The following is a 23,283-nucleotide window of genomic DNA, read 5'->3' on the forward strand; positions in this document are numbered from 1 at the left end:
TCTTCACTTCTAAGTGTTGCAACGTGATAGTAGCTTGGTTGGCTTCATGGCAGTCTCTTGCTTTTTGTCGAGTCAACTATTTGGTTGACTTTGACTTGCTCTTTATTTTATTGGCTCTTTATTTATCCTTTTGTTAGGCTCTTTATTTGTTTTTAGCCTTTTATTCACACACACACACACACACTTATTCTTACATTTTCTCTTATTAGTGCTTTTCCTTAAGTCTATACTTTCTTACAGTTTATTGAAAGTGCTTGTCTAGCTAATATTTATTATCTTTACATTTTATTTTACACTTTGTTAATTATTTAATTATTTAATTATTTTACTAATGATTATTCCCCTTTTCTTGCTATATATATATATATATATATATATATATAAGCTTGCTTACATCTTTCTTATAGAACATTTTTGTCTTGTTCTATGTTTATTATATGTATAAGATGTGTTGAATTTTTTTTCTAGTTATCTAAGTTGGCTTTTGTAATTACTTTAATTAATTCATTTGCCTTTTTTAAGTGCCTGGTTTTTTAATTGTCTCATAGTTAACTTTTTTCTTGACCTCTATATCATTATTGTAGCAACTACAGTCTTAGTGGAAGAATTCCTCTGACACTGCAACACTTTCCGAGCTCTGCATTCGCTGGCAATGCGGATCTTTGTGGTCCTCCACTCCCCTCTTGCCCTAGCCCACCGCCTCCGCCCGCCGGTCCACCCTCTACGTCCCCAATCAAACCTGTCAAGGCACGGTCAAGGTTCAGCACACTAAAGATTGTGCTTATAGTTGTGGGAGACGTTGCTCTACTCGTAGTGATCGGAGCCTGCTGTCTTTTTTACTACTTGAGGAAGCACAGCTCCAACTCATCTTCTACAGAGAAGGCGTCAAAGCCAACCCGGCCCAGGCCATTCAAAAAAGCATCAGACGATTCTAAGGACGAATACAGCTCGGCGCAGGAGCCTGAGCATAACAAACTTGTATTCTTTTCGGGTGGTGGGCATACTTTCGATCTCGAAGATCTCTTGCGAGCCTCCGTGGAGGTTTTGGGAAAGGGCAGTTTCGGGACATCTTACAAGGCTGTCCTCGAAGATGGTTCTACAGTGGTAGTGAAGCGCCTCAAGGACGTGAATTTCGGACGCAAAGAGTTTGAACAGCACATGGAAGCAATTGGAAGACTTTTACACAAACATCTGGTTCCTTTGCGTGCGTACTATTACTCGAAAAAATTTGAGACGGAAGATGGCAATACACAATCTTCATCAGCTGAGGAAAAATCAAATGAATCATCGGCAGAAGTAGCAGCTGCAGGTATGCCAGCATCTGCGGGACACATTCCAGAAACTTCGGGAAATACGAGCAGCTCGACAGATCAGTCTACATAGGGATTCCTCTTTTGAAGTGCGATCGAAAAGCAGCAATTGGACAGATTTCTTGTAGCAACTGATGATCCTTTCTGCGAAATCCCAGACAACATTGAAACGCAGCAACTGGACTGATTCTGACAACCTGTTAGCAGTGCTGCCAAGCTTCCGACCAGCATCACCGTCGTGATCAAACTCTCTGGTAGATTATAGGCTGCATGGTTTCCACTGGTTCGTGGTAGCAATTTGTGTTGGTTGTGTTGCTATACCCTCATTCTTTTCGTTTCCCTTTCATTGTCAAAAATATTTATCTCGCATCACCTAGCAATGGAGACCAGATCAGACTCAGTGCCCTAGGGACTTGTGTTTTGATTCTTTCAACATGGCAACAATTGGAGGTGTCACTTTGTTGCAGGAGACCAGCTGGATAGAGCTCATTCTTTATTATTCTTGTTCTTGGAATAGTACATTACTTTAATTTCATTTTGTATAGAATACAAAGCAAAGTTCCCATGAAATGCACACTAGCACGGGCTTGGAACAAGGTGAATTGAAAATCGGAGAAAGTTCTTCTTGATGCAGTCCAGTCGGAGACGGCACAAGCGTAGTACAACAAACGCTGTTTCAGCCTCAGAATAAACTTACTACACAAAAACAACATATCGAAAGAGAAAAAACAAAAAAAATGCTTCCCACACAGTGTTGGGTTTGCAAGTAACGAACATTAGCTACATGATCTACACACATTTTTTCACATCTACCATCATGGATCTCGAGATTAGCAATCTACCATCATGGATAGAGGGAGTGGTAACAAGCAAGCAGCAAGCTGGTGTCAATACACATTTCACGCCTCCCCCCAGGGATAGGAACATAGGCTTTTTGCAAATTCAGGAAGCAGCCAGCTTGATTCTTCAAATGATGCAAGAGTCCTTAGGCACCTTCCGTACAATTGTACAAGGGAACGGACTGATTGAATTAAATCTCCCTCTCATTTTTCTCCCCAAGTTTTAGCTCTCTCCGAGCAAAGCCAATGCCGTAGAAAGATTGTACATGGCACTGCAGAAAGGCGGACACACAGCACTTTTTTTTAGCGTATGCCTACCCCAAGCATGTGCCTAGAAAAGTTATAATTTCCAAGTACATGGAACGAATTTAATACTTGATAGTTTGCACTGAAGCAAGGTCTTTACAAATACCTTCTGGTAATGTTCGAAAATATAACTTATTGTACAAAACATTTGCTATATTAGCTAAAGATCTTCTTAATATCTACACTCTGCAACCGTTGAATCTCTTGATCTATCCCTTTAATTATCCTGTCCTCTTCTGTATAAATTCCAGTGTGTAACAAGTCCTCTCTCTGTTTTGTAAGCCTCCTGATTTCTGAATTTTGAAACTCAGAAAGCTGCAAGCTGTAGGGAAAAGAATCAATAACCTTGTTTTCATCAGAATGTGACTGCATATAGCATCATCAAGATAGCCTTTTGTTCTTGCCTGAAAAGCCATTGATTTTTGTTTATGACCTACCTCCCATAGAGGTGTCCTCGATTGATGATTTCACAGATCATCAGCAGTTAACTCTTCTGCCAACCAGTTGTCTAATCCATCCCTTTCTTGTCTCATGAATGAAACTCCATGCTTTCTGATATCACTCAGGAATGCATCCTCCATACTTAAATCTACCTGGGTAGCTTCATCCAAGCCATTCCCTATGGAACCAAACTTCTTTGCACTACCACGAAGAGCAGGAGGGGGATGGCGTAGGGAAGGGCTAGGATTCTTTTCTTCCCTCTGTGCCTCAGGGACATTTTGAGTCACCGGTGCAACTGTAGCCGATGCAGCAGCAGTTGTAGCAGCTACATCTGTTTGTTCCATCATCTGTAAACGCTCCAATTGGTCTTTTAACTGGCGTAACTCGAACCTTTCCTCATTGCTTTTCCTTTCTTGTGCTTCAATGAGTGATTGTAAAGCAAGCTGCCCACGATCCTGAGCATGACGATTTGCCTCGTTGTGTGCAAGTTGTCGATGCAGTTTAGCAATCTCCTTGGCCATCTTCCACACCTTCATAAAGCAGAAAGCTAACATCAAATTCATCAACACAAGAAAACCATGAAATGCATATCATGATGCAATTCATCACATCCTTATAAGGCCAGCTCCAAGTTTCAATTTGTTTCATGCAGTTGAGAGATGCACCTGAGTCTTGTAGTCATTCTTTGCTCGTATCACTAGTTCAGATCTTCTCTGGAGATCAATATACTTCTGCTTCAAAAGCATAACCTGACCAAGCAATTCTGCTTCTGAGGTCTTCCAGTGCTCAGTTTTGTAAGTACAAAACTGTTTCTCCAATTCTGCCAATGCTTCATTTGCTGTTGCCAGTCGCATCCCTAGAACATTGTGCTGCTCTTTAAAAGCAGTGTACTTTGTACGTTCAAGTTCTACACGGTGCTCACACTCAGACTGCAATCTTTTGACGGCCACATGCATACTCACATTACAGGGAGAATGAAGCTTTTGGTTCACCTGCCTCCGTTTTGGAGGAGCTCAAGTTGCTGCTGGCTTGAAAAACAATTAAAGTTGTACAAGCTTTCAATACTTTCAGTAACTGAGAAATAGTTTTCAAGATTGTGCACGGCATTGCAATTCACAACATTAGTGGCACAGGCACACGAGATCAAGATACAAAACACCATATTAAGAATGTGGGGAAAAGTCCCATACGGATAGCCTTGTGCATGTAGAGGGTGCGCGTGCATGGATGATGCATGTATGTGGAAGGGTGCATGCACTTCTGTGTCTATACATTTGTTTGGCATGTTGCTGTCTGTAGACATGTGCTTAGGTCTAGTTCTAGTATAAACATGTGTTCCTGTGTAAGGATGCATCTGTGGTATAATGACATTGGGAATTGTTAGTTACCTCTGCATCAGCAGCACGCTGGGCACATTCTCGAGTCCAAGCTTCTCGCCTAAAGAAGCTTCTTCCTCAGCAAGAACGAGTGCTCTCTCTCTTTTCTCCAACGCAAAAAGCTTGGCTCTTTGTTCAGTGGAAAATCCCATAACATACCGTGCTGGCATAAGAAACTATACAATCTAAAAATCGCACACCAATAATTACTTACAAGAGAATTCTCATCAAAACAGGCAATATCGGCTTTTATTCATTTGCTAATCTGCAAGATGCTTACCGAAACTTAGTCTCCAAGTTGGTAAGCTCTGCACGAGTTTTATCAATATCAAGGATTCGGTGCTTCTCTTTTTGCTTCCACTCTGCTTCAAGAGCTGCCATTTTTTTAACCTCTTTTTCGTTGAGATCTGCGCGCCACTTTACCTCTTGGGCACTACGCCACCTCTCAAACTCCTTGACTAGTTCATGCTTTCTCAACATATCGTCTGGCTGCAAAGTTGAAAGGACACTATCTGGACTGATACTGGCTAGTGCATTTTTTAAAACGTTTTCCTCATTCCCTTTTATTGGTTTCAATTTTTTAAACCTGCTTGTATCCCCTTTTGTAGTAGAAGGCCTTTTTAGTGGCTTTTCATCACGGACTTCTTCAGACTCTGTTTGAACACCGACAACCTTCGATCGCAAATTCTCATTAAAATTTATCTTTAAGATTAAGAAAGAATCTTCTAGACTTGGAATTGGTGAAATAGTTTCAGCGTCTGCAATGGTCCTTTGAAGAGGTTTGTGGAATGGTCTGGTCGCTGGGCCTAGCTCTTCAACAGAAAGCACCACACGGAGATTTCCAATGCTTACCTACAGATCATAAATGTGCAGAAGCTAAGAAAATAGCAAGCAGGGGAAAATCCTTGAATGCCAATTGTAGTGTTGATCATACCTGACCCTCTTGCTCGATTTTGTCATTGGGAGAGTACACAGGAGCGTAACCATCGAGCCAAGGTTCCTTCATCAGAGGCGCCATGGAAATCGACGCCGAACCAATCAAACTGTCGGCTGCATATCTGCAAAGTATCCCTTAGATACTCGTTTCTTTCAGACTTGTACATTTTGCAATGAAAGAAATGTTGCAGACTTACTTGTCGCGGTGGAAAACCTGCGCCTGGAGACGAGGATCCTGCGCAAGTGCGGCTGCAAGGCCACTCACGGAGGCAGGCAACTCTAGAGAAACGTAGCTGAAAGAAGTAGTGCACCAGCCACATATCAGCATAGGCCAATCTGTACAACAACGATCCACATCCGAATTTCATCATACCGATCGAAACAAATCAAAGAGCGCCCAAAAAGAAATTTGATTGAGAGAGAGGATGCTTTGTCCATGATTCAATTTTTGTAGCAATATTGGACAAGGCGATTGCGTATGAAAGAGACTGACCCATTGGAGAGCGCGATTTCAGAGCCCTTTTGGACGATGACAGGGGGATGGGTGCGAAGGGGAGCAGTCAACTTGGCAGTGTTGCCGGGCGTGCTTCCTCAACTCCGAGTCCTGAGCCTCAGATCCAACCGGCTTTCGGGCACTCTTCCCTCCGATCTCGCCTCTTCCAATCAGCTGAGAAGTCTCTTCCTTCAGGGAAACCTCTTTACTGGATCGCTCCTTTCAACGGCACTAGCACCCCCAGCCTCAAAGTGATCGACCTCTCCTTCAACTGCTTCACAGGTGACATTCCTCAATCCCTTGGTACCCTCGACCGTCTTAAGATATTACTGCTTCAAAATAATTCGTTAAGCGGAAGCATTCCAGCAGCCATCGATAGTCGTGGCAACCTTGCGTAGCTAAACTTGGAATATAACAGTCTTAGTGGAAGCATTCCTCCGACACTGCAACACTTTCTGAGCTCTGCATTCGCCGGCAATGCGGATCTCTGTGGTCCTCCACTCCCCTCTTGCCCCAGCCCACCGCGTCCGCCCGCCGATCCACCTTCTACGTCCCCAGTCAAACCTGTCAAGGCGCGGTCAAGGTTCAGCACACTAAAGATTGTGCTTATAGTTGTGGGAGACGCTGCTCTACTCGTAGTGATCGGAGCCTGCTGTCTTTTTTACTACTCGAGGAAGCACAGCTCCAACTCATCTTCTGCAAAGAAGGCGTCAAAGCCAACCCGGCCCAGGCCATTCAAAAAAGCAGCAGATGATTCTAAGGACGAATACAGCTCGGCGCAGGAGCCTGAGCATAACAAACTTGTATTCTTTTCGGGTGATGGGCATACCTTCGATCTCGAAGATCTCTTGCGAGCCTCCGCGGAGGTTTTGGGAAAGGGCAGTTTCGGGACATCTTACAAGGCTGTCCTCGAAGATGGTTCTATAGTGGTAGTGAAGCGCCTCAAGGACGTGAATGTCGGACGCAAAGAATTTGAATAGCACATGGAAGCAATCGGAAGACTTTTACACAAAAATCTGGTTCCTTTGCGCGCATACTATTACTCGAAAGAGGAAAAGCTCCTAGTTCTCGAGTATTTACCGGTTGGGAGCGTCGCTGCTGCTCTGCATGGTGAGGGTTTTTACGTCCCTGATTAGCGTGAAATTCATAGTCCAATAAAGTGTATGCCTACCTGTTCTCCCATCTTTCATCTTAGCAATAGCTGGATGAATCTGTTCTATTTGACGTTGATAATGATCAACGGATTGGTGCTGTGACGTCCATGCTTCAGGCAGCAAGACCTCTGCAGGGCCTGCCTTAAGCTGGGAGACGCGACTGAAAATTGCCACCGCTGCCGCACGAGGGCTTGCCCAAGTACACGGAGCAAGTGGCAAATTTGTTCACGAACATATCAGGTCGTCCAATCATCAATGTTCTGCTCCACCGCCAGTACGATGCTTGCATTTCAGACGACGGCCTATCTATACTCTTCAACTCCAATCCAGCCGCCTCTCGTACGGTTGGATACAGCGCTCCCGAAGTAGCTAAGACCCGCAAGGTGACGCAGAAGTCTGATGTATATAGTTTTGGCGTGTTTCTTCTCGAGCCCCTCACGGGAAAGGCTCCTTCCCAGACATCCAACGAGCAAGGAATGGACTTACCGCGATGGGTGCAATCTGTCGTCAGGGAGGAATGGACTTCAAAAGTTTTCGATGTGGAGCTGATGAGATACGAAAACATAGAGGAGGAGATGGTACAGATGCTCCACATTGCCTTGACTTGTGTATCAACCGCACCGGATCAGACACCAAAAATGACGGATGTGTTAAAGATGATAGAAGACGTGAGGCAATTTGAGACGGAATATGGCAATACACAATCTTCATCAGCTGAGGAAAAATCAAATGAATCATTGGCAGAAGTAGCAGCTGCAGGGATGCCAGCGTCTGCGGGACACATTCCAGAAACTTCAGGAAATATGAGCAGCTCGACAAATCAGTCTACGTAGGGATTCCTCTTTTGAAGTGCGATCGAAAAGCAGCAATTGGACGGATTTCTTGTAGCAATTGATGATCCTTTCTGCGAAATCCAAAACAACATTGAAACGCAGCAACTGGACTGATTGTGACAACGTGTTAGCAGTGCTGCCAAGCTTCCGACCAGCATCACCGTCGTGAACAAACTCTCTGGTTGTGTTGCCATACCCTCATTCTTTTCGTTTCCCTTTCATTGTCAAAAATATTTATCTCGCATCACCTAGCAATGGAGACCAGATCAGACTCAGTGCCCTAGGGACTTGTGTTTTGATTCTTTCAACATGGCAACAATTGGAGGTGTCACTTTGTTGCAGGAGACCAGCTGGATAGAGCTCATTCTTTATTATTCTTGTTCTTGGAATAGTACATTACTTTAATTTCATTTTGTATAGAATACAAAGCAAAGTTCCCATGAAATGCACACTAGCACGGGCTTGGAACAAGGTGAATTGAAAATCGGAGAAAGTTCTTCTTGATGCAGTCCAGTCGGAGATGGCACAAGCATAGTACAACAAACGCTGTTTCAGCCTCAGAATAAACTTACTACACAAACAACATATCGAAAGAGAAAAAACAGAAAAAATGCTTCCCACACAGTGTTGGGTTTGCAAGTAACGAGCATTAGCTACATGATCTACACACATTTTAACGTCTACCATCATGGATCTCGAGATTAGCAATCTACCATCATGGATAGAGGGAGTGGTAATAAGCAAGCAGCAAGCTGGTGTCAATACACATTTCACGCCTCCCCCCAGGCATAGGAACATAGGCTTTTTGCAAATTCAGGAAGCAGCCAGCTTGATTCTTCAAATGATGCAAGAGTCCTTAGGCACCTTCTGTACAATTGTACAAGGGAACGGACTGATTGAATTAAATCTCCCTCTCATTTTTCTCCCCAAGTTTTAGCTCTCTCCGAGCAAAGCCAATGCCGTAGAAAGATTGTACATGGCACTGCAGAAAGGCTGACACACAGCACTTTTTTTTAGCGTATGCCTACCCCAAGCATGTGCCTAGAAAAGTTATAATTTCCAAGTGCATGGAACGAATTTAATACTTGATAGTTTGCACTGAAGCAAGGTCTTTACAAATACCTTCTGGTAATGTTCGAAAATATAACTTATTGTACAAAACATTTGCTATACTAGCTAAAGATCTTCTTAATATCTACACTCTGCAACCGTTGAATCTCTTGATCTATCCCTTTAATTATCCTGTCCTCTTCTGTATAAACTCGAGTGTGTAACAAGTCTTCTCTCTGTTTTGTAAGCCTCCTGATTTCTGACTTTTGAAACTCAGAAAGCTGCAAGCTGTAGGGAAAAGAATCAATAACCTTGTTTTCATCAGAATGTGACTGCACAGCATCATCAAGATAGCCTTTTGTTCTTGCCTGAAAAGCCATTGATTTTTGTTTATGACCTACCTCCCATAGAGGTGTCCTGGATTGATGGTTTAACAGATCATCAGCAGTTAACTCTTCTGCCAACCAGTTGTCTAATCCATCCCTTTCTTGTCTCATGAATGAAACTCCATGCTTTCTGATATCACTCAGGAATGCATCTTCCATACTTAAATCTACCTGGGTAGCTTCATCCAAGCCATTCCCTATGGAACCAAACTTCTTTGCACTACCACGAAGAGCAGGAGGGGGATGGCATAGGGAAGGGCTAGGATTCTTTTCTTCCCTCTGTGCCTCAGGGACATTTCGAGTCACCGGTGCAACTGTAGCCGATGCAGCAGCAGTTGTAGCAGCTACTTCTGTTTGTTCCATCATCTGTAAACGCTCCAATTGGTCTTTTAACTGGCGTAACTCGAACCTTTCCTCATTGCTTTTCCTTTCTTGTGCTTCAATGAGTGATTGTAAAGCAAGCTGCCCACGATCCTGAGCATGACGATTTGCCTCGTCGTGTGCAAGTTGTCGATGAAGTTTAGCAAGCTCCTTGGCCATCTTCCACACCTTCATAAAGCAGAAAGCTAACGTCAAATTCATCAACATAAGAAAACCATGAAATGCATATCATGATGCAATTCATCACATCCTTATAAGGCCAGCTCCAAGTTTCAGTTTGTTTCATGCAGTTGAGAGATGCACCTGAGTCTTGTAGTCATTCTTTGCTCGTATCACTAGTTCAGATCTTCTCTGGAGATCAATATATTGCTGCTTCAAAAGCATAACCTGACCAAGCAATTCTGCTTCTGAGGTCTTCCAGTGCTCAGTTTTGTAAGTACAAAACTGTTTCTCCAATTCTGCCAATGCTTCATTTGCTGTTGCCAGTCGCTTCCCTAGAACATTGTGCTGCTCTTTCAAAGCAGTGTACTTTGTACGTTCAAGTTCTACACGGTGCTCACACTCAGACTGCAATCTTTTGACGGCCACCTGCATACTCACATTACAGGGAGAATGAAGCTTTTGGTTCACCTGCCTCCGTTTTGGAGGAGCTCAAGTTGCTGCTGGCTTGAAAAACAATTAAAGTTGTACAAGCTTTCAATACTTTCAGTAACTGAGAAATAGTTTTCAAGATTGTGCATGGCATTGCAATTCACAACATTAGTGGCACAGGCACACGAGATCAAGATACAAAACACCATATTAAGAATGTGGGGAAAAGTCCCATACGGATAGCCTTGTGCATGTAGAGGGTGCACGTGCATGGATGATGCATGTATGTGGAAGGGTGCATGCATTTCTGTGTCTATACATTTGTTTGGCATGTTGCTGTGTGTAGACATGTGCTTAAGTCTAGTTCTAGTATGAACATGTGTTCCTGTGTAAGGATGCATCTGTGGTATAATGACATTGGGAATTGTTAGTTACCTCTGCATCAGCAGCACGCTGGGCGCATTCTCGAGTCCAAGCTTCTCGTCTTAAAGAAGCTTCTTCCTCAGCAAGAACGAGTGCTCTCTCTCTTTTCTCCAACGCAAAAAGCTTGGCTCTTTGTTCAATGGAAAATCCCATAACATACCGTGCTGGCATAAGAAACTATACAATCTAAAAATCGCACACCAATAATTACTTACAAGAGAATTCTCATCAAAACAGGCAATATCGGCTTTTATTCATTTGCTAATCTGCAAGATGCTTACCGAAACTTAGTCTCCAAGTTGGTAAGCTCTGCACGAGTTTTATCAATATCAAGGATTCGGTGCTTCTCTTTCTGCTTCCACTCTGCTTCAAGAGCTGCCATTTTTTTACCCTCTTTTTCGTTGAGATCTGCGCGCCACTTTACCTCTTGGGCACTACGCCACCTCTCAAACTCCTTGACTAGTTCATGCTTTCTCAACATATCGTCTGGCTGCAAAGTTGAAAGGACACTATCTGGACTGATACTAGCTAGTGCATTTTTTAAAACGTTTTCCTCGTTCCCTTTTATTGGTTTCAATTTTTTAAACCTGCTTGTATCCCCTTTTGTAGTAGAAGGCCTTTTTAGTGGCTTTTCATCACGGACTTCTTCAGACTCTGTTTGAACACCGACAACCTTCGATCGCAAATTCTCATTAAAATTTCTCTTTAAGATTAAGAAAGAATCTTCTAGACTTGGAATGGGTGAAATAGTTTCAGCGTCTGCAATGGTCCTTTGAAGAGGTTTGTGGAATGGTCTGGTCGCTGGGCCTAGCTCTTCAGCAGAAAGCACCACACGGAGATTTCCAATGCTTACCTACAGATCATAAATGTGCAGAAGCTAAGAAAATAGCAAGCAGGGGAAAATCCTTGAATGCCAATTGTAGTGTTGATCATACCTGACCCTCTTGCTCGATTTTGTCATTGGGAGAGTACACAGGAGCGTAACCATCGAGCCAAGGTTCCTTCATCAGAGGCGCCATGGGAATCGACGCCGAACCAATCAAACTGTCGGCTGCATATCTGCAAAGTATCCCTTAGATACTCCTTTCTTTCAGACTTGTACATTTTGCAATGAAAGAAATCTTGCAGACTTACTTGTCGCGGTGGAAAACCTGCGCCTGGAGACGAGGATCCTGCGCAAGTGCGGCTGCAAGGCCGCTCACGGAGGCAGGCAACTCCAGAGAAACGTAGCTGAAAGAAGTAGTGCACCAGCCACATATCAGCATAGGCCAATCTATACAACAACGATCCACATCCGAATTTCATCACACCGATCGAAACAAGTCAAAGAGCGCCCAAAAAGAAATTTGAGTGAGAGAGAGGATGCGTTGTCCATGATTCAATTTGTGTAGCAATAGTGGACAAGGCGATTGCGTACGAAAGAGACTGACCCATTGGAGAGCGCGATTTCAGAGCCCTTTTGGACGATGACAGGGGGATGGGTGCGAAGGGGAGCAGTCAACTTGGCAGGGTTGCCGGCAGTCATGGCGAGGTTGATGATTTCGGGAGGCAGGTGGACGCGGACGAAAGCATTGATGGCTTTCATGGGAAGGCGCAACCCAGCTTTGAAGCTCCGGACATCGACGCTGAGTCTGAAGATACGTAAATCGTCACTGGAGGGGTCGAGGTCCATGGCCATGCAAGACGGATCACCAGCTTAAGCTTTGCACAAGAAGAAGAAGAAGAAGAAGAAGAAAGGGCGCAAGGTGGCAAGAAAATTGCCCATCTCGTCTTCTACTTAATTAATTAGCATGGATTATTTATAGTCCCTCATTTCGTTGCCTCTATCATCTTTACCTTAATTACCAGCCTTTAGACTTTTTGGTTTCTCTTTGCCCATTGCCCTTTGATGCTACATGATTTTGCCTCCAACACCCTATCAAGAGGAAAAGGCGCATTCCCTCCTCCACTCGTTTGGTGCTCTGGCAATTTCCATATGTTTATGGTCTCAACGTGCTAAGAGGGAAGTCTCATAACTAAGCCCTCCCGGTGTAGGAATGAGCTCTTAGCAACTCTTCTTACAATATGTTGCTAACCAACTCAAAGTTGAGTCATTGAGTTTCAATGCTCATGTAGACTCATTTGTTTCCTACAAGCACGACCCCATTTGAATCCAACGAACACGTATATGCTTCTTTAAGACTACTTTTCTACCTACAAGTAGCATGACCCGTCTACGACAAGAAAGAAACGTACTAGTGTCTAACCATCCATAGGTTCCTTGTAAATTTAAGGTAAGAAGAATGGTTCCAAGATGAGATTTGCTAGCCCCTTCATATAACATGGTGCTTGCTTCACATCATAAGCTCTCCTCTTCTCAGGACCCATGTTCTCCTCCCTAACCCCTTTAACATCTTCATCTCTTTCATCTTGGGGTGAAGGAGCACTAGAGTAAGTGTTTATAATGCCCTCCATTATTTCCATCCTCATACAGTGCATCTTCTTCTTTAATGCTTCTATTCTGTTGCTCTTTTGGCTATGATCGTGCGCTAGAGTGTTTCAATATCCTTGGGTCAACATTAACTCATGAGGATGATTATACAATGCATGTGCTCTCAAACTTCTCGGAACAAGTTCATCTCCTTGCATGAAAAGAAATTAGCGAATCGACTCGAAAAAGTTGCATGCAAGAATGGAACAGTATATGAAAAGAATTATTGAATCAACTCATAAACTAGCCAAAATGGGACTTGTTCCTCATCATTCAACTCAACATCAAGTAAATTCTTGGAAACAACCATATTTCTTTATGTGTGTGATTGATATATCGTGTACTCTCCTTATTTGTCCTTGCATCATGTACAATCACACAAGGCCATTTAATAAATATTTTCTCTACTAGACTCTTCTTTGGATTCTGATGAGCTTGTAGACATCTACAAAGGGAACACTTGCTTGTTACATTACTATGTTATTACATAATTCATGCATGATGACAAAAAATGCATAAGATGGATCCTAACAAAAAAAAAAATCCCATTGCTCTATTTTGTTGATATTCTCATCAAAAAGCTCTTTGGAAAGCTTACAAAATTTGATACTTCCATCTATATTAGCATCGATAAAGGCCTCAAAAATCTCTTTTGCTAGCAGGATTCTATAATCTTGCTTTGATGATCCAAAAATGTTAAGCTACCTCATGAATCTATTTTGTTGATATTTTCATCAAAAACCTCTTTGGAAAACTCACAAAATTTGATATTTCCATCTATATCAACATTGATAAAGGCCTCAAAAATCTCTTTTACTAATAGGACTCTGTAATCTTCCTTTGATGATCCAAAAAATGTTAAGCTACCTCATGAATCTAATGGGGGAAAACTACTATGTACTCATAGAGTCTGATGCAGATTGGATACCATTACGCATACACTGACTGTTCTCCAACTGATAGTGAGACTTTGTTTCCTAGCAAGCCCCTAGGCCATGCATTAGTGTCTTCTAGCCATGAAAATGGTGATGGGCATGATACCTTGCACGGGCCTTAAAATCACCTTGTTTAAGTATTATGAAAATTATCATGCCCATCAGGTACCATTTTACTCACATTTTCATGGTTTGGAAAGAATATTTCCTTGTTTTTCACTATGCATCATGCATTTTCGGAAGGAAAACATGCATTGGTGTGCTTCTAGTCATAAAAACGATAGCCAATGGGCATGACACTTGGCACGATCCTTAAAATCACCTAGTTTAACACTCATACAAATTATAATGCCCATCGAGTAGCATTTGTATGGCTCAGAGAGAATATTTCCTTTTTTTCCACCATGCATCATGCATGAGCATAGGAAAACATGCATCGGTGGTCTTCAAGCCATGAAAATGGTACCTAGATGGGCATGATACTTTGCATGGTCCTTAAACTAGGGGATTTCAATTCTTGTGAAAGTATCATGCACATTGGGTACCATTTCCATGGTTAGGAAAAAATATTTCCTTGTTTTTGACCATGCTTCATGCATGAGCATAGGAAAACATGCATCGATGTGCTTCTAGCCATGTAAATGGTATTTCATGGGCATGATACTTTCCATGGATCTTAAAATAACCTAGTTTAAGGCTTGTGAAAAGTATCATGCCAATTGGGTACCATTTTCATGCTTGGAAAGAATATTTCCTTATTTTTCACCATGTATCATGCATGAGCGTAGGAAAACATGCATGAAAATGGTACCTGATGGGCATGATACTTTGTATAGGCCTTAAAATAGGTGAGTTTAAGGCCTATGAAAAGTATCATGCCCATTGGGTACCATTTTCATGATAAAAAAGGAATATTTTCATATTTTTTACCATGCATCATGCATGAGTGCAGGAAAACATGCCTCAATGGTCTTCCGGCCACTAATATGGTATCCGATGGGCATGATATTTGTCCAAGCCTTGAATTAGGTGATTTTAATGCTTGTGCAAAGAAAATTCCCATCTAGTACCATTTATATGGCTAGAAGACCACCAATGCATGTTTTCCTATGCTCATGCATGATGCATGGGAAAAAACAAGGACATATTCTTTCCAAACCATGCAAATGGCACTTGATGGGCATGATACTTTGCATAGGCCTTAAATCAGCTAGTATAAGGCTCATGAAAAGTATCATGCCCACCATCAGATACGATTTGCATGGCTCGAAGCACACCAATGCATGTTTTCCTATGCTCATGCATGATGCATGGCGAAAAACAATGAAATATTCTTTCCAAAGATGTAACTATCAAAATGATATTCTATATCAAATTTTCTTATGTGAAACACCATTTGCATACAATTGAGTGTAAGAATCTAGTCTATTTTGCTATACCATAGCTATTGCAACCTATGCAACTATTGAAATATAGGATAGTTGGGATGAGCAAGGAGAGAGAGAGAGAGACTCAAACATTCTTGCCCTAATCGAGGGATTAATTGATGGCAACTACTAACTCCCTTATTACACCCCTTAGTCTTTATCACCTCACCTTACTAGGGATTTCTTATTCATATGATCATAAGATGTTTTTCATGAATCATGGTTCTCATCATCATAAGGAAATGAAAACACCCAAAAGAGAGAAAAATGGGAATTACAAATCACTGTCGAGAAAGTCTATATTATCATTGAAAACTATGAAAAACTGTGGGTAATCAAGCATATTACCATTGAGATAAATTTCAAAATACCGTTGATAATGATGGACTTATAATTGATAATTCAAATATATAGCACCAATAAAATAATCCCACGGAGATAATGTTCCTCATAGCCACAATCAATCTTTGGTTTTTGAAAGAGATGCAAGGATCAAAATGCTAGAGGATTGGAATCAAAATTGCATGTCATCTATATACATGCATCTATATACATGGTCTAAATTTTTTATGGTTGAGAAGATGCAAGTCTTCAAAAAGAGAATCAAATTTCAAGCAATATTTGAAACACTAAATGCTCACATGGAAGAGAGTACTATAGAAACCGTCCAAAATCAAATACAAAAAGAAATTTTTAATACAAAGACTATGATACTCCAACAAGCACACACTTCCATAAAAATAAATTACACGCGATGGATGAATAGGCTAAGAAAAGTCAGCATTGAAAGCATCAAGTAAGAACTTATGGGACTATTTTAGAGCTCATCTCTTTCCATGACAAAGGTTCTAGTGTTGTGGGAGAAGTATTCATATAAAAATTGCTAAAATATGCAAATTTAATTCAATCAAATCAAGTACAACATTTGATTCAATGCATAAAGTTGTGGAACAGTTCATGTAGCTTGCAAGCATAAGTACAAGGGCATTTTATCTCATATTTAGGAATTTGAAACAAGGATTCCTTTTAGTTGGGTGAAAAGTAAAGGAGCCATTACCAAAGCTGACAAATGTTGATAAAGCTCACCATGTGGGAGAATGTAAGCTAGTTGGTGAGCCTTAGCATGTTTATAGTATAGTATCTATAAAACCACATGAGGGAACTAGTTAGTGAGCCTTAGCATGTTTATAGTATAGTATGTATAAAACCACATGAGGGAAAGATGGAGAAATTGAGCTGATAGATCAACCTTGTGATGATGAATGTCTAAAGAGTATTACAAGCCATGTTCAAGCTCTATGGCATGCCTATGGAAAAATGCAAAGGAAAATTGAAGATTGTCCTTAAACTTGATGAAAGTGAGATGGTCAAAGGTAAAAATTTAGAGAAATTTAGAGAAAGTTACTTTAGCACAAATGAATAGAATTTTGAAAGTGGATCTTTCCCTTAGTGACCAAAAGAAGTTCAACAATATAGTAGACCAAGAGATTTGCTGGCTAGTTGCATGTAGGTACCATAGATTTTGTTTTTGTCACTATATACTTGCATATGATTTGAGATGGGTTGGATACCTATCATATTTGTTTTTAGGTCCTCAATGAATATTCTAAAATGATTGTTCAACCACACTGCTATTCCTAATGTGATAAATAAACAAAACAATGGTGAGCTACTTGATGTTGAAGGCTATGCACCCTACCAAGTAGAATGGCATCCAGCTAATGATGATCTAAAATATGTATGGTGTTTCACAAGGAGTGAATGCAAAGCACCATTATCCATTGTGCATTGGAGAAAGGGTAAAAGATAGAAAAGATAAGAATGCAAAGAGAGCATGGGTTGGTACACTCGAAGACACTGACCAAACTAATCCACTAAATCAAGACATAATAAAAGCGAATAAGTCTTCAATACCAATCTTTGCTATTCTCTTAGAGAGGTACCAATTTTTGTGCACATCATGATTTCATAAGGATAATTGAGACGCTTGTTCATTTTTTACATCATTGATGCACATAGCAGCCATAAGAAGAGAGTCAAAAGATGTGATTGAAAGAATTTATAAAGTTCTTTCAAATATGGGATTGCACTCTAGCAAAGAAAAGATTAAGAAAAAACAGGGAAAGTAGGCAATATTTCATGCAAACCAAGTTTTGGTGTTGTAAAAGCTTTGAGATTTCTATCTACAAAGAATTAAATGCATTTGGCTTGCTTGGAGGGAGTGTCCTTTTTTTTGTAGATCAATGAAATTGTTAGTTTGGAAGTGTGCTTTAGATTTTTGTATACAAGAGAGATTAATTTGACCAATAGATGAAGTTAGTACCATTAATGTTGTTTTTGTCCAAGTTTGTCCAAATGTGTCTTAATCAGTTTGTCCAAATGCATCTTAATGAGTTTTGTCCCATGTCATATTGGACCATGAATTCTTGTAGTTATGATTTACTTATTGTTACATTGTTTGAGTCTATGTTGAAGTCTCTTATGATGTAAGTAGTGGTGCCTTGAGTTATTGAGGAGAGCATTTCTTAAATTCCATGAAAAAGGAATTTTGCGTTTCTTTTGGTGGCTTGTAGACATTGATTATTGCTAATGTCTCTAGGGATGACAATCCCAAAACTACGAGTAAATGTTGTAGTGCCTTTCTCATAGTACTTTGCTTGCAAGAGGTCGAGTTGTTGTTTGTAATTATGTGGCAATGCCTAGCCCTTCATCTTTGTGAATGTGGTTGTATGTGGGAATCGAGTTTCTTGAAAACAAAGGATTGTTTCTACAAGAAGACTATAACTAGAGGGGATGTCATCCTTGTGAGAAAGTAGGGACCTTGTGTTAGGGACTATAGATTTGTCTTGTAGTTTGAGAGGATTCAGAAGTCAACTTGGTCCAATGACCATACAGAACTCGTGTTCAGGCAATTGATTTTGTTGACCAATATGGAGCCAACTTTGATGTGTCTACGTTCTAGTTTGGTTGGGATGAAAATGTCAAAAGGATCATGCACTCATGAAAATTTTGTGAATACGAGCCCGTGTGTTTTTATGTTCGATGGGAAAAAGGCCAAGAAGTCCATTGAGAGGCCTTGTGAACGGTGTATTGTTCATGCAACGCAGATGGTTGTATGGGGAATGGAGTTCAACAAACTATGTTAAGGTGGTTTTTCCCCACTTGGAGCTTGTGAATCAATTGTAGTATCAGAGTCTAGGCATTTGGCATGCTATCACTATAAAGAGATCTATTGCTCTATCATGCTTGTTTGCCTATGTATTTGTTATTGAATTCTATCCAAACGATAGGTGGTTTCTTATTTGTCTGAGAGTGCATGAAAACACCATCTACATCATTTACTAGACCATTGATAAGGTCAAAGTTCCTTGATCAAATTTCATTTAGCATGCATGGTTTAAGCCTTAGTTTGGAATGCAAACCTTCTGTGGCCTTAGGTTCGCTCGGCATTTGGATTTTCTATTTGCATGTTTTATGTCTTTTGTCGATCTCCTTCATGATGTGTGGTGCAATACAAAGCATGTTGAATAGTAAATCATTGTGCTTGTCCTTCAAAGCATTTATCTAGAAAAGATGTGCAATCAAATTTTCGATGGTGGAACATGATGGTATAGCGTGTATTATCAAGGTCAATGTCAATATGTTTTCCTAAGCACAATCTGTGAAGGATCTTAAGGAAGAGTTTATTGTCCTATCATAGTGGTTGCTTGAGCTCATAGTAGAAAACATGGTTTATCCAAATAGATGGCAGCATGGCCAGGGTCAAGGGAATTTTTGAGAAAATCTAGCGGTCTTTGGTCATGCTTGCCTAACACGGGTCATCATTGAAAAGAACGTCCATCCCATCAAAAGGCTCCATGTGGTTGTGCTTGATTTTGCACATACGCATCTTCATTGCAACGAAATTATTTTGGCCTTCAAAGAAACTTCAATATCTAGGACAAGAAACTACAAGTTCTTATATAATGAAGGGAGCTTTTTTACTACATGACTAGTGTAACTTGATGTTATCACAAATAAATGCAAAGCAAATTGTATAGTTGTCCCTCCAATGTTGTATCATGTATGCTGCTTTCTCTATGTATGCAAGAAGTAGAGCATTTTGCAAGTCTACGTCAAATGATTCTTTATGTTAATAGTTTCATAAAAGTGTTTGGACCATGAGCACTAGTGTGAAAGTTTTTCCTATGCCAGCATTCTACAAAAGGAATAGTAGAAAATAATGCCTTGAGTAGACGCATTTTTTAAGTTGTATGTCCTTCAAGATCATGCAATGTTCATGATAATACTTCCACAAAAAGATGAAGTAAAGAGAGCTGTCCATTTTTTTGACAAGTGGTGTAGTGTGTTTGAATGAATTGGTTTTGCCTTTGCTTGGCCTCCATTGCCTTGGCAAGTTTTAAATGTTTAATGCAAGTCCGTATATGTTTGTGGGATTACAAGTCCTTGTTGGGCAAGTGTAACTGTGAGAGGTCTACTGTGGTGTATCGGTTGTGACAAAATTCGCTATGTCAATGTTGGAGGAGCATCTAAAAATAGGTGCATCTTTCACTCAAAGCAAGCCATGATGGCTACCTCTATTCTAGAGCCTAGTGACAATGAAATAGTCTAGCACCTTGTGTTGTCATGTCAGCAATCGTTTCATTACATGAAATTTTTCAATACAGTATTGAATATGCATTGGAGAGTTTATCACCACTAGGGGAAAGTTTTCATTTTGTGAAGTCTACAAAAACAAGCTAGCAGTGATTGCCATATCTTATAATGAAGAAGCAAGGTGGGACCCAATTGTCTCACCATGGCAAACAATATCTACTTAAGCTTGTGCTTATAATCCAACGATGTCCTGAGCAAGATGGTTTGCCTTGCAACTCGCACACGCTTCCCATCCCTGAGAGGTCTTTCGTTGGTGTTTGCACTGTTCCATTGATCTTGTGGGTGTTTGTGGTATTGTTATGGAGGGTTGGCGGCAGTTGGTGGATCGTCCTCTGAGCCCAGCTTTCTTCTGTTGCTTTTGATGCCTTCTTCATCTGTGTGTCAGCGTTTATCTCTGATAGGAACCGTTGTATGGCGATTGCCTCTTTGGACCTGTCCGCCAGGTCTTTTCCTTTCAGGTGTAGTGTAATGCCGGGAAAGGATACGAACTTGGTAGGAATGTCTTGGTCGTCATCCTCAAAGATCATTTCCATGTGTTTTTTGCCACTGCTAGTCCCCTGCATGATTGGCATCGTCGGAGCTGCTGCAATATTCTCTTGCATGCTCTCCACATATGTTATGTCGCTATTAGGATTTAGTAGCGGGGTGGATTTGGTGGTGACGATGGTGGCGACAACCCTAGCTTTTGGCCATTGCTAGAGGAGGTCTCCCTCCTACACTCTGTTTTCCAAATTTCCATTTGAATAGTACTTTGCTAATATGGGATACATAAAGTCCAATGCAATCATACACTACACTACAAAGTTCGAGGGGAATACATTACCATTACGCTTTTATATATAGTGATCTCATAGTGACAACTTCATCACAAAGCTTAAACAAGACTTATTTTCAAGACCTTGGAATCATAAATTATTCTCTTAGTATTGATTTTTGGAGGGATACAAATATAGCACATTGACTCACATGTATGTTGATAACTTACTTAAATGAGAAAGTTTATAGACAACTCATTAGTTCTTCAATATATTTAACAATCATAAGGGCAGATATAATGTTATGCCATTAGCTCTTTGGGTAGTTCATGTCAAATACAAAGCAATCACATTGGAATGTAGCCAAAAGAGTCTTAAGATACATAGGAGGTACAAGATGTTTTTAAATAGAATACCAGGAAACCGATATCAAGTTGCATGATTACTATAATAGTATCTATTTCAATGATCATGATAATAGAAGAAGATCAAGCCACCAAGATTATACTTTTTTCCTTGGACAAGGACTGATTTCATGGCTATTTATTTCTTTACCTTCTATAGAAGGAAAGTAGAGAGCCCTTACCACAGAGGGATGTGAAGTAATATGGTATAGAAGATTGTTGATAAAAAAATGCTACTTTGATGAAGTAACATCAACATGATATATCATGATAATTAGTTAAAGTCAAGCACTAGCAAAGAATCTAGTATAGATAACGTATTGATGCATGCAAAATTTTCATCAAGTAAAGGGTTGTACTTGGTGACATCACATCATAATATTGTGACATCAAAGATCATATTGTTGACCACTTTATCACAATAAAAAAGGAGCTTTTTGAGAAACAAGCAAAAGCTCTTGATTTATCTCACAAGAAGGACATTCCCTTTAAAAGGGAGTGATGGAATGTAATGCTTGGTCCTTCTTTAAACCTAAAATCATGATCATGAGCGAAGGGCCACTTCATGTTTTTGACCTTAAGGAAGTTTTCTACTCAAGGGGGGAAGAGGTGGATCACTCATTAACATGTAAGCATAGCACATGAGCTCAATAGAAGGATTTTAAATAACCCCCTTTTTGCAAAATTTTCATAGAAAAGAGGGTATCATATAAAGGGGATATTCATAGATTGAATAGAAAAAGATATGTTTTATTCATGATAAATTTATAGATATGGGGTTTTACAAATTAGGCCTTGAATGCATTTCATATATAGGCTTTAAACATAGATGTGGGGGTTGAAGGCCACTGTATCGTAATCCCAATTATGTACAATACTCAAACACATATACATATGGATGACATAGAAGATTAGGGTGTTTTGGACCCCCACCAAAACTTGTGTGGCTATCTCTTCTGGCTCTCCTTTTCTCTCACCCTCTTCCATTCTGCTTCAGTTGTTGAGATCTCTCGACTGGTATCAGACCGCAGGTGTTCTAGCTTAGCTCGAGTATGTGCCTGGAGCCCAAAGTTTGCTACTGATGCAACTCTGTGGGAGGAAGGAGAAGCTCCTTTGGGTGACTTTACCTACATCATGGTGTACAGAGACCTTGCAAAAACCTTTGGAAAGTTCTCTCAGTAGTTTTTGGCAAGCCAGTAGGTGGTTTTGAAGGCAAAAAGAAGTTTATTTTAGACCTCAGAGTCTTGTCATGAATATATCTTTCTCTAGAGGCTGAATCTTGCCCTAAGATCAAAAGAAAAGTTACAGAAGACTTTGACTACTTCGTTTTTTGTTTTTACATCTCTATCATCCAAGTTTTTAGTGAAAAGTTACAACTCCTACAAAAAGTGACGAAATTCAAGTTCCTACACAGATTTCGTGTCTTGGATCTCCATATCCAGCACACCATTTGCAGTTTAGACACTCCCAATGGATTCAAAGTGTCCAAAACTTCTACCTCTGAAGCTGCTTCTAATTCCATGAAGTTCTGAAGCTATGGTGAAGCTCTGTCTACTCCAACATCTTCATTTTGTCATTTCTTGTGTAAGGTTGCCCCCTATGTTTTAATCTGCCTAAGGTTCATTTTTGCAAGTAAATGCAAGCATTGTGACTGCCTCTTACTCCATCCTCAGATGAGATTTTGAAGTTCCAATAGAAGAGAGATATTTGCACATTGTCTTGTTGAGTCCAATTATGCAGTGACGCCCATGTTTTGAGACATCTCAGGTTCTATTTTCACTAGCAACGATCACTACTGTGGGGCCGTGATTTTTGATATACCTTATGCAAATCACTCTGGTTGCAATCTGAGCTATGTGTGCTTATTTGTGGTTTGCATTAGGTTGTAGTGGATGCTTTAGAGGCCATTTGGATGCATTACGATCCTTGTTAAATGCACTGATAGGCCCAGATTGCCTTGTGGGATGCTTTATTGATAGACGTTCAGCACACACATGCTATTTTATGCTAAGGGATAGCTTTGACATATTGTAGTGCGTTATTCTATGAGCTCTAGGATGAGATTTTGTTGATGCATATGTTCATGGACGACATTTATGCTTGAGGCATTTCGGCAC

At 40.6% G+C, this 23,283-nt stretch overlaps 1 protein-coding gene and 2 pseudogenes across 3 annotated transcripts; 1 reads left to right on the plus strand and 2 right to left on the minus strand.

The window, feature by feature from the left end:
* Positions 1 to 2,694: 2,694 nt before the first annotated feature.
* LOC147883213 (uncharacterized) lies at positions 2,695 to 5,990 on the minus strand (annotated as a pseudogene). The gene is made up of 8 exons (XR_015543746.1): positions 5,911 to 5,990; positions 5,702 to 5,794; positions 5,406 to 5,501; positions 5,207 to 5,330; positions 4,553 to 5,124; positions 4,285 to 4,401; positions 3,562 to 3,846; positions 2,695 to 3,426 (listed from the first exon to the last, which is right to left on the minus strand). The product of XR_015543746.1 is annotated as an uncharacterized LOC147883213 (transcript).
* Positions 5,991 to 6,178: 188 nt separating this feature from the next.
* LOC147883214 (putative inactive receptor kinase At2g26730 pseudogene) lies at positions 6,179 to 7,688 on the plus strand (annotated as a pseudogene).
* A 936-nt stretch (positions 7,689 to 8,624) lies between these two features.
* LOC147883215 (uncharacterized) lies at positions 8,625 to 12,197 on the minus strand. Of its 2 annotated transcripts, XM_087399934.1 has the most exons (7): positions 11,950 to 12,197; positions 11,654 to 11,749; positions 11,455 to 11,578; positions 10,801 to 11,372; positions 10,532 to 10,649; positions 9,809 to 10,093; positions 8,625 to 9,673 (listed from the first exon to the last, which is right to left on the minus strand). In XM_087399934.1, the coding sequence occupies exons 1-7, from the start codon at positions 12,195 to 12,197 to the stop codon at positions 8,861 to 8,863; spliced, it is 2,256 nt and encodes a 751-aa protein (XP_087256060.1). In that variant the 3' UTR covers positions 8,625 to 8,860. The 2 variants fall into 2 exon arrangements, with proteins under 2 accessions (XP_087256060.1, XP_087256061.1); XM_087399935.1 differs by lacking the exon at positions 11,950 to 12,197 and having other exon boundaries at positions 11,455 to 11,570; positions 11,654 to 11,739.
* Positions 12,198 to 23,283: the final 11,086 nt, after the last annotated feature.

The sequence above is a fragment of the Dipteris shenzhenensis genome, chromosome 28, assembly GCF_047967505.1.
Source record: "Dipteris shenzhenensis isolate YYH24624 ecotype China chromosome 28, Dip_SZ_1.0, whole genome shotgun sequence".
Lineage (NCBI taxonomy): Eukaryota > Viridiplantae > Streptophyta > Polypodiopsida > Gleicheniales > Dipteridaceae > Dipteris > Dipteris shenzhenensis.

Coding starts and splice junctions, on each gene's coding strand:
- LOC147883215 (XM_087399934.1), bottom strand. CDS start 12,197: ATGGCCATGGACCTCGACCCCTCCAGTGACGATTTACGTATCTTCAGA. Junction 10,650..10,800: donor AACTTGGAGACTAAGTTTCG/GTAAGCATCTTG, acceptor CATTGAACAAAG/AGCCAAGCTTTTTGCGTTGG. Junction 10,094..10,531: donor AGCGTGCTGCTGATGCAGAG/GTAACTAACAAT, acceptor GTGAGTATGCAG/GTGGCCGTCAAAAGATTGCA.